Raw genomic sequence first — 14,337 nt, 5'->3', positions numbered from 1 at the left:
TGAAAGTTGTAGCATCCATAACAGGAGAGTATGTTTCTTCATAATCAATCCCAGGTTTATGCAGAAAACGTTGTGCCACAAGACGTGCCTTATATCGAGAAATTTCATTTTCCTCGTTTCGTTTTCGAACAAACACCCATTTGTAACCTACAGGGTTAACACCTTATGGGGTCTGTACTATAGGTCCAAATACACCACGTTTATTGAGAGACTCTAATTCTGCCTTGATAGCAGTTTCCCATTTTGGCCAATCAGATCTTTGTCGACATTCTTTTATACTACGTGGTTCAGTTTAGTCATTGCCCTTGGATATTTCAGTATCTACCATATATGCAAATACGTTATCGATGGTCATATCCTTTATGTCCCACACTTCTTCTGAATACGCATGGAATATTGAGATCTCATCATTTTACGGTACAAGTTCCTTTTCAGGGGTTTCCATAGTTAATTCGTTCATAACCTCTACCGGGGTTTTAGAAGAAGTGGGTGTTTCACGCATAACCTCTTCTGGAGTGTTTTGCACAACTTCTTCTAGAGTATTAGTGGGGCATAATTTTTCAGTGGACCTTCTCTTTTGGGGAGCCGAGTCTTTGGAGCCTATAAGTCTACCACGCTTCTGGCGTGCAACATATTCATTTGCAGCTATATTCAAATTGTATCCAACGGGGACATTAATCTTAGCAGGTGTATTCATAGCTGGAACATGTGACCTAGTCACTTTTTCTGCATCATTGAATGCATCAGTCAATTTATTTGCAATTTCTTGTAGATGCAATATTCTCTTAACCTCATATTCACACTGAGGAGTTCTAGGATCTAGATGAGACAGAGTGGGAGTATTCTACTTCAATTCTCGTCGTTCATTAGGAACGGGTTGTCCTACTAGGACAAGACATTCTTCAAGAACTTTCTTATCTCCCCCTAATGGTGGGAATATTGTCTCATCAAAATACGATCCATACATTTTTAGAGAAAAACATAGAAAAATAAATAAAATTAATTAATTAATGTAACCTAGACAATCACAGAATAATAACTAATTCATTCTAATTCCAAATTCAAAATAATATCGAAAAAACAATAGTCACTATCACCTAATGAGGAAAATCCAAACTTAAGAACAAAAAATAACTGAATTGTCTACCAAACAGACAAGTAATAGTAAAATTTAGATCTTCTGGATCTAGTTTGGTAATGGTCCAAACTTAGCATCAAATGCTTCATTACTGAGAGTTTAGCCATCAACATCCTCGAAGAAATCATTACAATTCAAGGGTGTAATGTCAAATGGTATTCCTGTATCAAATACTTCCACCACATTTGTCTCCATCTCCATGGCATTAACAAAGGCCCTATATTTTTCTATTAGAAGTGCTGGTGTATGACAAGTACGTGACCAATGCCCAGGTTCTCCACATCTGTAGTAGTTGCTTTTTGAATTTTGATTTAGAACTTCAAGTCCCTATTTATGTTAGAACTTCAGGTTCTTAAAATTTGAATCTTGGAACTTCAAGTTCCTAAAAAAAAAGATCTTGGAACTTCAGGTTCCTAAAAAAAATAGATCTTGGAAGTCCAAGTTCCTAAAAATTCGACCTTAGAACTTCTGGTTCCTAAACAATTAGATCTTGGAACTTCAGGTTCCTAAAAATAATAAATCGTAGAACTTCAGGTTCCTAAAAAAAATAGATTTTGAAACTTCGGGATCCTAAAAATTGAATCTTAGAACTTTAGGTTTCTAAACAAAAATAGATCTTGGAACTTCTGGTTCCTAAAAAAAAATTGAAACAAGAAAGAAAGAAACAAAATAAAAGAAAAAAATAAATCAAACGAAGAAGTTATAGATTAAGTATGAACAGTAATGTTCTATATGTTATATCCGATGATCTAACCGTTGGATTTTCCTAAAATTTTGATATGTTTGTACTTCATGAGTCATGCATCTACAATAAATATTTTAGGTCAATCCAAAATGGAAAGACCTTCATCTAAGCGGAAAACGAAAAATTGTTCTAGTGAAACAAATCAATTAGTGTTCTCGTATCTTTGCTTTTGTGTAGTAGATGATGAGTAGAAGAATATGGTACTTAGAAGTTGATAACTCCTAGAGTTTTTGTGTTGATAACGTGTTAGAATTAAATAGCCTTAGAGATAACACCACACTAACCAAAGTAGATTGAATAATGGAGAGAATAAGAGAGAGAAATCTTATTGATAGAAGTGTACATGAATGGGAAGATGTTATCTTTATATATAACTAGGTAATTAACCTCATTTCCAAAATACAAAGATTACGAGAATGAAAACATATGAGGAGGTGTCCTATATGGGCTCAATGGTAGGTATCTATATAGGTTCACGGATTTCATAACACTAATATTATCAAATCTAGCTCGGACCTCAACCTGATAAGAGGACTGGGTTACCGGGTTGGCGGTCCAACCAGTGGGTTGGGCTAGGTCACTAGGTTAAACCACAAGAAGGGTTTGTATATATAGATAAATCCCTTCAAAATATTTAGTGATATTGATTTTGCTCCAATGGTTTGAACGTTGGTTATTTTCCCCACAACCCAATGTTCAAACCCTCCCGACAACAATTTTTGATTTAATCATTTCTTTTCCTACATTCCAGGGTGTATATATAATATTCGAGAAGTGATATTTTATCACCATGGGATGGTAGGTTAAGTGGTAAGTGCACTTGACGGTGAAAGAAGGAGCTCATATTTGTTTTTTAAAAAAATGTGTAAGATTAGCCAAACTGGGTTAGCGGCCCGGTCAACCTAACCTGTTAAACCGTCCTTTTTTAACTAGGTTTAACAAAAATCGCCCGATTCGACTGGTTTAGTGCTGGGTCAATTGCATAAACGATCTGATGATGGATCCAGCCCGATTAAGAGACCGGTTCGACTGATTTCCGAGTCAAATTGTTAGGCCTGGTTTGACTGGTTTAGTGCTGGGTCAATTGCATAAACTATCTAATGATGGATCCGGCTCAATTAAGAAACCGGTTTGACGGTTTACCGAGTCAAATTGCTGGGCCTGGCCGGGTCTGATAACACTGCATAACAATCCCTCTTGGATGTCCACCATTCTTGTGGAAATTTCTAATGACAGTTGCTTCATTAAAACCTTCCTAAGGAAAACCTAGTGGAAAAAACCAAAGCAAAGGAAAAAGAGTACAACATTACTCAGAATCATTGTGACTTGCTTAATACTGCCTCATTAAAACCTTTACTAGGAAAACCCAGTGAGATAAAACCTAGATAAGGGAAAATAGTATAGTGCATATGTCCAGGGACACATTCTTCAGGATGCTCGCCCTGTTCTATTACTCCCCCTTATAAAGACAAGTCTTTATATGACTTGGTGGTGAACTCTGCACATACCGATCCCATATACAAGCTTTTGAAATGTATGTTTCGGTAGTGATTTAGTAAAGACAGCAAGGTTGTCACTGGAACGAACTTGCTCGACCTTAATCTGCTTCTTTTTCTGAAGCTGGTGAGTGTAAAAGAATTTTAGAGCAATGTGTTTTGTCCTGTCTCCTTTTATAAATCCTTATTGAGTTTGGGCTATACAAGCTGTATTATCCTCATAAATAATGTTGGGAACACCTATTATAGAAGGTAATTGACAAGAACTACGAATATGCCCAATTAATAACCTTAGCCATACACATTCACGACTAGTTTCATGAAAATCTAAAATTTCAGAGTGGTTAGAGGAAATTGCCACTAAAGTTTGTTTAGTGGAACGCCAACAAATGACAACATTACCACTAAGAAATACATAACCTTTTTGGGAGCGACACTTGTGATGATCTGACATAAATCCTGAATTTGCATATCCCACAAACATGGAACCTTTAGAATCCTTTGAGTAAAACAAACCTAAATCCGTGGTTCCACATAGATATCTTAAGACATGTTTTACGCCGTTCCAGTGTCTTTTAGTAGGTGTTGAGCTGTACCTGGCTAACAAATTTACAGAAAAAGAAATGTTCGATCTAGTGCATTGTGCTAGATACATTAATGCACCAATTGCACTCAAATATATGGTACTTCATGACCTAATACTTCTTCATTTTCTTCTTTGGGGCGATATGGGTCTTTCTCTGTGTTTAGTGACCGGACGACCATTGGGGTACTTAATGGATGTGCCTTGTCCATATGGAAATATTTCAAAACATTCTCGGTGTAATTAGTCTGGTGGACTAATACACCTCTAGAACTTCTCTCGATCTGCAAGCCGAGACAAAGTTTTGTTTCCCCAAGGTCTTTCATCTCAAATTCCTTCTTTAGGTATTGATCAGTTATCTCGAGCTCTTCCGGAGTTCCAATCAAATTTATGTCATCCACATAAACGACTAGTATTGCAAATCCATTTAAGGATTTCTTTATAAAGACACATGGGCAAATTTCATTGTTTGCTTACCTTTCCTTAAACAAATACTCACTAAGACGATTATACCACAATCTTCCGGATTGTTTCAAACCATACAATGAATGTCTTAGTTTGATTGAGTAGGTACTCCTTGATTTTGCTTAAGGCAAACCAAATCCTTCAGGGATTTTCATGTATATATCTTTGTCTATGTCCCCATACAAGTAGACAATCACTACATCCATGAGTCTCATATCTAAGCTTTTGGAAACTGCTAAACTTATTAGATATCTGAAAGTTGTAGCATCTATAACAGGAGAGTATGTTTCTGCATAATCAATCCCAGGTTTATGTAGAAAACGTTGTGCCACAAGACGTGCCTGATATCAAGAAATTTCATTTTTCTCGTTTCGTTTTCGAACAAACACCCATTTGTAACCTACAGGGTTAACACCTTATGGGGGCTGTACTATAGGTCCAAATACACCACGTTTATTGAGAGACTTTAATTCTGCCTTGATAGCAGTTTCCCATTTTGGCCAATCAGATCTTTGTCAACATTCTTTTATACTACGTGGTTTAGTTTCGTCATTGCCCTTGGATATTTCAGTAGCTACCATATATGCAAATACGTTATCGATGGTCATATCCTTTATGTCCCACACTTCTTCTGAATACGCATGGAATATTGAGATTTCATCATTTTATGGTACCAGTTCCTCTTCAGGGGTTTCCATAGTTAATTCGTTCATAACCTCTACCAGGGTTTTAGAGGAAGTGGGTGTTTCACGCATAACCTCTTCTGGAGAGTTTTGCATAACTTCTTCTAGATTATTAGTGGGGCATAATTTTTCAGTGGACCTTCTCTTTTGGGGAGTCGAGTCTTTGGAGCCTATAAGTCTACCACGCTTCTGGCGTGCAACAAATTCATTTGCAACTATATTCAAATTGTGTCCAACGGGGACATTAATCTTAGTAGGTGTATTCATAGTTGGAACATGTGACCTAGTCACTTTTTCTGCATCATTGAATGCATCAGGCAATTTATTTGCAATTTCTTGTAGATGCAATATTCTCTTAACCTCATATTCACACCGAGGAGTTCTAAGATCTAGATGAGACAGTGTGGCAGTATTCCACTTCAATTCTCGGCGTTCCTTAGGAACGGGTTGTCCTGCTAGGACAAGACGTTCTTCAAGAACTTTCTTATCCCCCCTAACGGCGGGAATACTGTCTCATCAAAATACGATCCATACATTTTTAGAGAAAAACATAGAAAAATAAATAAATTAAATAAATTAATGTAACCTAGACAATCACAGAATAATAACTAATTCATTCTAATTCAAAATTCAAAATTCAAAATAATATCGAAAAAACAATAGTTACTATCATCTAATGAGGAAAAATCAAACTTAAGAACAAAAAATAACTGAATTGTCTACAAAATAGACAAGTAATAGTAAAATTTAGATCTTATGGATCTGGTCCAAACTTAGCATCAAATGCTTCATTACTGAGAGTTTAGCTATCAACATCCTCGAAGAAATCATTACAATTCAAGGGTGTAATGTCAAATGGTATTCCTGTATCAAATACTTCCACCACATTTGTCTCCATCTCCATGGCATTAATAGAGGCCCTATATTTTTTTCTCGAGAGGTCTTTGGTGTCACGACAAGCACGCGTGACCAATGCCCGGTGTTCTCCACATCTCAGAGAGTAGTTGCTCTTTGAATTTTGATTTAGAACTTCAAGTCCCTATTTATGTTAGAACTTCAGGTTCTTAAAATTTGAATCTTGGAACTTCAAGTTCCTAAAAAAAATAGATCTTGGAACTTCAGGTTCTTAAAAAAAAAATAGATCTTGGAATTCCAAGTTCCTAAAAATTTGACCTTAGAACTTCTGGTTCCTAAAAATAATAGATCTTAGAACTTCAGGTTCCTAAAAAAAAATAGATTTTGAAACTTCGGGTTCCTAAAAATTGAATCTTAGAACTTCAGGTTCCTAAAAAAAGTAGATCTTGGAACTTCAGGTTCCTAAAAAAAAATTGAAAGAAGAAAGAAAGAAACAAAATAAAATAAAAAAATGAAAATCAAACGAAGAAGTTTGATTAAGACTAGTTTGTAGGCTCATGCATACGTACCGGCTATTTTGAAAATATTTAGATTTTTTTTTAGAAAATTGGGACTACCGTTTTAGTCGCTAATCCGTTTTAATTTTCTAACAAATTGTTTTAATTAAGTTTTTAAAACCCGTTTTTTTTTCAATTGGGAGAGAGATCATGTTTTAAGAATAATTTCCGTTTTAATTAGATATGCTAGATTTTTCCTTTTCAATAGAGGAGAAATTTCCATTTTAATAGGAGAATGATTCCTGCTTTAATTAGAAGTGCTAGAATTTGTTTTAATAGGAGAGAAATTTTCATTATAATAGAGGAGTAATTTCCGCTGTAAAAAAGGATTCTCGTTTTTCAAATAGGAAAGAAATTCCCGTTTTAATAGGAGATGACGTGAAATTAATATATATATATATATATATATATATATATATATATATATATATATATATATATTAAAGGTATTTTTAGGATCCTACAAGAGGTATTTTTCATATATGTGGTTGGATTAGCAGTCCAAATTCTTTCCCTGTTGTCATGGACATTGTACCGTGTTATAGCTGAATGGACATGTCAATTAAAATCACAATTTATACATGAAAACAGCTGACTGAATCTGATGTAGCAATTTTAGAGATGAAATTAAATGAGTGTACAAGATAAGAAAGTGAGAATGCACTGGTAAGTATCAAGTCTATGAAATGAACACAAATCCATGACATAACAGCTGCGCTTGTTGCCTTGTTATGCTACGCTTTGAGAGGATCAAGTGCAAGGGCAAATTTGATATCAGTTTTGCTGCAACGCAGCGACGGGGTTTTCTGTATTCTAAATCTATAAATTCAATAGAAGGAAAAGTGGAACGAAAGCTCGTACGCAGGTTAAATGGTGACAGGCTGAATGGCTATTTGGTGACAAGTCACAACAGTAATTAGCAAAAGTCGTGTGGTGAATTTACTAATTAGCAATAGTTGACTCTAATTTCCCATCAAATAAAAAGGAAATCTTAATTGGCTAATCTAGTTGGAGGTAATACTAGTTAACTCTACTATTAAAGATGATCCAAACCAGTCAAACTCCGTGTTCTACCATTAGAAAGGTACATTGTAGCAGTCAAACCAGTCGTGAGAGAGCCTTTGTTTTTTTGTGATAGTGAATTAGTGAGTGTCATGAGAAATAAGAACCTAAAAAACGTATAAAAATGGTCCATGCATTCTACTGTGCGCACCTCACCTCCGACTCTTGATCCACCTCAGTGGCCCTTCCCGCAAATGATCAGAACATTTGGGGGACTTGGATATTAAATATGGTGGAATTTCATCGTAACTAATCCAAGGACAAAAAACAATAAAATAAAAATCATAACAACAACTCAGAGCTGGCCTTTTCGCTGACATGCAATCAATCAAACTGATGTCAAAATGCTCCAAGAAAAGCAAGTGAATCAGATAGCATACATGCACAGTACATCGATCAACTTCTACTACAAGTTTTTGGTGCAACTTCTAGGATTCTAGGCGAGAAAAAACTCTGAGAAATAGAGATGGTTGATTAGAGAGAGAAGAAAAAGGCGGATTAGCGGGATACTAGGATGAAATTCGAAACAAATACTACCAAGTAGACTTGATCTATTTTCCACATAGATCAGCTGAAAAGAATGTCAACCATTTGAGCTACTCTAAGATTGCATGTGTTGCTTTCTTCAATATGTTGCATTCTGGTCAGTGTTTCCTTTCTTTAAGATTTTTATTGGACCGAAACTTTATCAAATGAGATTGGACATCAGATGCTGGAAAAGTCAATTTTTTGACATGTTAAACCTGGTTACATCAAATCCCCACACTTTCGTCGAATATCTAATGTGTGCAAGTACACAGGTTATTGAAGCCACGATGCATTACTTGCAGAGTTAAACATTCAATTTTACAAGAGAATAGCAACACAATGAACAGTAAACTACATTGAAGAACCAAAATTGTACGTTACTTACATGCAACATCATGGTTGCAGTTCAAAGTCTTCAAAATCGTGTTAGAACTCCAAATTTATCAGAACTTCATCCTGCATAAACAATTGAAATTTCTGTTACAAAAATATTAACTTGCTCTCGAAACTTCAATCCACACAAGGTATCAAAACACAAAAAGAAAACTCCTGATAGCCCCTTCCCTCTCAATATCTATGTGGTCAATGTATATTAACAGTCTGTTAATGTTTATAAGATCAAGAGAGTCTAAACTGGACTGGTCTACGAATTCAGGGTACATCGGGGATTAGATGGAAATCTTAACAAACTTAACACACTTAAGCCTAATCACGATCCAGTGAAGACCACCCCTAGATGGCTAGATCGTAAATGAGTTCTTAACTTCTTATTGTAGATTTTCTTTACTTTCAATGAATTTTGGCAACAATGATGCTAACAGATAACCATAATCAAACTTCGAATAGTAAAGATGCTCCTATGACTCTAAACCAGCTCTGGTCACTCAATTTTCTGGCCCTAAGAAGTCGGAGAAAGCTTTTGCACTGGTGCTATTGACTATCATAATAGAGTACACGCCCATACAATCTATGGATCCCATTTCGTTCCAGTAGACACACTCCTCCATTTCTCCAATGCAGTATTCTTCGTTTTTCATGTTAAACTTGTCACATTTCTGGTTGCTTGCTCATTATGTTCACAACTTTACAGGCTACACTATCCCTGAGTGCTTGCATTGCCCAACCAAGACTGCCAGTTGTCTTGCTTAACTTCTGTATGAAAATGCTTTCCTCTAGTCCGAGGAATAAATGATCCATAAAGCTCTAGAAGCACATCTGCACGTGGTCATACAACCGTTGCAAATCTGACCATTAATGCCAGAACCTGGAACAATGTTTCTGGACAACTTTCGTCCAGCATCAGTTTAGCTTGCATCATGCATAAAGTACACATATGCAGCACTTGACATATCACGATCCCAACTCCTTTCACAGTCCCATACTTTTATGAATCACTTAAGGGGTTTTTTTAACATCTCTAGCGCTCATCAACCAATGCCACATTGTTTGTGAACTCACCTTATACAACGTTACTAATTAATTCTTAGCAGAAGTCATTTAATGGGACTAAATTTGAATAGTAATGATGATTGATGAATACCTTGCAAAGCAGCTTCCCACGTGTACGTTGCAGGAGCACAGCACCGCTTCAATGATAGCACTTAATTTACATAAATAATGTCTTCATCAGGGTCATCTGCCTCCCAATCTCCGTCATCTCGATTTTCAGATGATTCATCTTCAACTTCATCTCGATCTTGATCTTCTGCAGGCTTCTTCTCATCTTTCAACCTATCCAATATTGCAATTACCTGCATGAGTAAAAGTAGATCTATAAGTATTCACAAACCACAAGGACGAAAACTGGCCCTCAACAATGAAAATGATCTTTAAGATTAATATCCCATCTTGACGACAATTACAAAACAGATGCAGCCATAAGAAAAAACACATATAATACATAAGTCACCTTTTGTACTGCACCATCCGGCATTAAGTATACATGAGTCAATGTGTTACAAACCAGAGTAAAACAGCCAGTTCCATTAAGTTTGGATTAACTTAAGAACTTCCAACTAGAAACAGATAACAGGTCCAGCTCAAGCACGAATAGTTTCTGGAAAAATTGGGATTTGATCTTTAGTCTTCTAAGTTATGGGAGTGTTATGGAGAAATTTGTAAACTGCAATGCACTACGTAAAGCAATAAAATTAACATGTAACTTTTACTGAATCTGGTATACCAATTGAAGTTGTTGATGGGTAAAAAAATTGAAAAAAAAACGAGAGCAAGGACATGGTCATGCACATTTTTTAACTTGCACATAGAATACATAGAGGGAGTCAGGGAGATGCCACAGCTATTTCATTGGTCTAACATATGATTTCTCCTAAAAGGATCCATGATCATTACGACATTACCATCACATTTGTTGCTTTCTTTTGATGCATTTAGGAGAAACATAAAGAACAGTCATAGTAGATAAGCGGGTGGTGGAGGAGGTCATATGGGATGATGGGGAGTAGATCAGTGGCTGGCTGTACTGAGAGGTGTTGAAGAAGGGGTTGGCTCTTGTACATAGCTAGATAGGACAGTCCTAGTGATGCTTCCTAGGGTCTACAACCCTTAATCAGCCCCAATGTCAGGGATTTCTAGAAATAAAATTTAATTAGCATATTTTTGTCTTTTAGGCTATTACTAGATTCAGGTACTTTAATTATGAATTCAATAATTCTATTTTGAGTAGAATTGTTTTTGGTTAGATTTCAATTTTCAATGTGTCAAACAAATTGACGTAGGCCTTTGACCATAGAGCTGATGATTAATAAGATCTGTGTTCAGAAAAAGGTTTTCTCTTGTGAGTTCTTTGTGAGAATTTGTGCTCTTCGTGAAGAACAAGCATGTCAAACCAAAAAATCGACATAGACATTGGAAGTGGGTTCCAAAGTCATATCTCTCCACTTACGTTCGCATCACCTAGTAGGGCCCCCCTTTTAGATTCTCTGGTGTACTTTTGGGCTTATTTTCATGTATCATTTTGCTCTTGTTTGGGGTTTTTCTTTTTTGTTTTTTTTCCTTCTCATTGTAAGCAGCCAACAAAGGAGAAAAACTTCCTTCCTAAGTCCTAAGCGCTTAGGACTGAACTTCCTCCTAAGCAGCTCAACCCCACACATTACTCCATGTATGTGTACTAATTCCAGCTTGGCTAACTATGGTCAATATCAAGTTTCAGACTTTCAGATAATAAAAGATATAATTGTTTCCTGTTTCATTAGAACTAATACCACAAATAACCAGCCTAGATTACATCCTTTCTAATTCTCTGCCTCTCTTTTACTCTCCTGCACAACCGGAGAGACCAGTGTTTGGAGGACTTAGGCTTGACACTAAGAGCATCCACAGAAGATGACCAAGAATCTAATTATAACATAACGATGATCAACTTGGGAATAAATTAGGAAAAAAATAACAAAATTAAGTAAATGATAGACGTAATTAATTGGTACGAGCAAATTTTGTTTGTAGTGTTTGAGGTATTTAATTTCATGGTAAGCAAAGGCACTGTTTGATATGGCAGTGAGATTGGAAAACACTAAGTTGGTGAATCGACAACACATTTCATATCATTTAATTTGTATAATTATATACTCCTATTGAAGCCAAGCCTCAATATATAGTATTTTCGAATCTTGATTGATTTTGAGCAATTGAACACATAAATAGCATTTTCAATCTTGTTTACTATTTTTTTTCCTTGACATCAGTGGCACTTCTTAGTTGTACACTTCTCTTAATCAAGTTGATCCTTACTGGTTCAAAGACAAGGTGCAAATAATACGTTTAATTTTTTGGTAACTACATAATAGGATGACTTTAGTTTGTTTGGAAGTTTTAAATTAACTTCAGTTAACAAGGCTGCATAGGTAGAGAAATGTGGACCAATGTGTGGTCTTGAACTGTTCTCTCAACTTGGTTAGCTTCATCAACTAAGTTGGGTATCACGAAAGACACACTTGATTTCCAATATCACGATAATTTCCTTATCAAAAAGAAACAGGAAAACGTAAAAGACAAAGACGGAGAACAGTGAGAGAGATCTCTACCATCTTCGAGCAAGCTAGCCACCTGGGTAGGACCTATATACAACTGCGGACTCAACCCTTTGAGATTTCAGTTTGTATTGAAATGCAAAGACAAGGAAACTTCCCAAATTTTCATATATAAAACCATAGGGAAAAGAAAAAGACAAAAAGGGTAATGTGATTACCCTGCTTCCACGCTCTAGAGACTCATCTTCGATAAAACGAATTTCAGGAGTCAACCGCAACTTTATGCGTCTCCCCAACTCACCACGGACATACTTTGCCTTTGACTTCAATCCAGCAATGGCCAACTCTTTACCTCTTTCATCGCCAAATACAGATACATATACTTTTACAACCTATCAACGATAAGAGACAAGTGTAAGCTTGCCAACCAATTTCAGATATTACAAGATAATGTGCCAGCAACCAAAACTGAATGATGATCAGGCAAAACTCTGATGATAAAATTAAGAAACTGCACATCCATGGCCATTGGTTGAGAGAAATCTATCTTCCAAGTGGTAAGACTTGATGGATGCAGGACTCCACTCCCATCATGCTACTTAATTGGGATGGATACCAATAAATCAGATGGCACTCTCAACATTATCCTAAATAAATCATATGATTATTTCAAAATTTCTATCAAACATTATTAGGAAGCATGGGCTTAGTTTATTAGATGTTGTTACCTGCAAGTCAGCAGAGACTTGGACATCAGAAATAGTAGTAAGAGATGACAAATAACGGTCAGCCCCAAGAGCAGCTTCAGGTAAAACAGCAAACTGGAGTACCTTATCAGTTAAAAGCATATCAGATAATTCTCTTTGTATTTGTTTTGCCACCATTTTCACTCTTCTTGGATTTGCCATACATCTTATTATTCTGCTATTATTCCCTGGTGCACCAAGTAAGTTAAGTGGTTTGTATGATTTTTTATAGAGGAATGAACATGTGGGTGGAAAGTTGTGGTGGGCCAATGGGAAAACTGGGAGTGGTGGTGGATGGTGTAGAATTTGAGGCATGTTAAAAAAAATTTGTGTTCAATGAATAAAAGAGATGGAGCCTAGAGGAGGAGATGACGAGTACGTGTTAGTGATAAACAATTCCGAAATATCATATGATATATCGTAGATATTTGATTTTATCGGAATGGAAATCCTGAATTCAATATTTAAAGGAACGGAGTTTAATTCACGTGCAGTTGATTTGGGATTCCAGAAGTTTAGACTAGTATACTGCGTGGCAGTGGGAAGTGAGCGGAGCTGCGGGGGAGAGAGAGTTGGGTGATGCGGGGAGAGAGAGAGATAGGTGAAAGAGAAAGAGGATTGGGGGCGAAGAAAAAATGAGAGAGAAGTTGAAGACAGATAAACAGAAACCAACCAATTTGGTTTTTGTCCGCATACCCATTACACTTTTTCTGCCAAGATCGTTTGCTCCGCTCACTCGATTATTCTACTTTAAGTGTACTAACTGCTCAACTGTATTTACTATCAAGGCTGACCCTGCGTCAACACGGGTTTTCGACGAAGAGGATGGCATCAATGTGGAAGTGGAGGGTGAAAAAAGATAATGAAAATTGTTTGGATCATGTATTTAAAGCAGCAGGCCTAGGGAATTCGATAGATAAACAGATTTCAGATGATGCCCAAGCTTCTACTGGTTCAGTGCAAGAAGAATGTATGGAAGGGAAATAATCCAATGTGATTGTGATGAAGAGTGTTATAGGTTTAATTTCAACAAATATTTTGTAATAATGATTTTTTATTTCTTTGTAACTAACGTTTCAACTTTTACTTTTGTTGAATGAATTGGTTGTTTATTTAGAATGTCTGAATGTTTACTTATTTCCGCGTATCTTTCATTGAGTTTGGTATGGAAGCGACAGTTATTGGTTCTTCCAAAGTGTTTGAAGAAACTGCCCGGCCAGTTAGGGATATTGAATTTGTTTTTTAGTCACTAGGAAGTAGGAACATGCAAAGGTAAGTCCATAACTTATTGGTAAGATATCATGACTTGTCTACAACACTTGTTAAATAAGCTTCTTCAGATTGATAGCATCAGTCATAGGGTTTTCGTTTTAGGTAGTTTGAACACCACAGGAAGATCGAGATCGAGGGGAGAAAGAGAAGGATCCTCAGATATGTAAACATGGGGATACGGATACCCTCACTCAAGGAAAGGCACGAGTGTCTGTGTT

At 36.3% G+C, this 14,337-nt stretch overlaps 1 protein-coding gene across 1 annotated transcript; it reads right to left on the bottom strand.

Moving 5' to 3' along the window:
* Positions 1-8,383: 8,383 nt before the first annotated feature.
* On the bottom strand, positions 8,384-13,214 carry LOC147492905 (ribosome-binding factor A family protein). Its single transcript, XM_086566614.1, has 4 exons — positions 12,830-13,214; positions 12,320-12,493; positions 9,653-9,863; positions 8,384-8,568 (listed from the first exon to the last, which is right to left on the bottom strand). Exons 1-3 carry the CDS (start codon positions 13,160-13,162, stop codon positions 9,714-9,716), a joined length of 657 nt encoding a protein of 218 aa, XP_086422740.1. The 5' UTR covers positions 13,163-13,214; the 3' UTR covers positions 8,384-8,568; positions 9,653-9,713.
* Positions 13,215-14,337: the final 1,123 nt, after the last annotated feature.

Source organism: Coptis chinensis, chromosome 6 (genome assembly GCF_015680905.1).
Source record: "Coptis chinensis isolate HL-2020 chromosome 6, ASM1568090v1, whole genome shotgun sequence".
NCBI lineage: Eukaryota > Viridiplantae > Streptophyta > Magnoliopsida > Ranunculales > Ranunculaceae > Coptis > Coptis chinensis.
Note: the sequence above shows the minus strand (reverse complement) of the source record. Positions and strands in the feature narration are given on the sequence as shown.

What these genes read in the sequence shown, in the direction of transcription:
- LOC147492905 (XM_086566614.1), bottom strand. Translation starts at nt 13,162, where the DNA reads ATGCCTCAAATTCTACACCATCCACCACCACTCCCAGTTTTCCCATTG. An exon ending in AAGTCTCTGCTGACTTGCAG is followed by an intron (nt 12,494 to 12,829) that starts GTAACAACATCT and finishes TATCGTTGATAG; the next exon opens with GTTGTAAAAGTATATGTATC. An exon ending in CTCTAGAGCGTGGAAGCAGG is followed by an intron (nt 9,864 to 12,319) that starts GTAATCACATTA and finishes TTACTCATGCAG; the next exon opens with GTAATTGCAATATTGGATAG.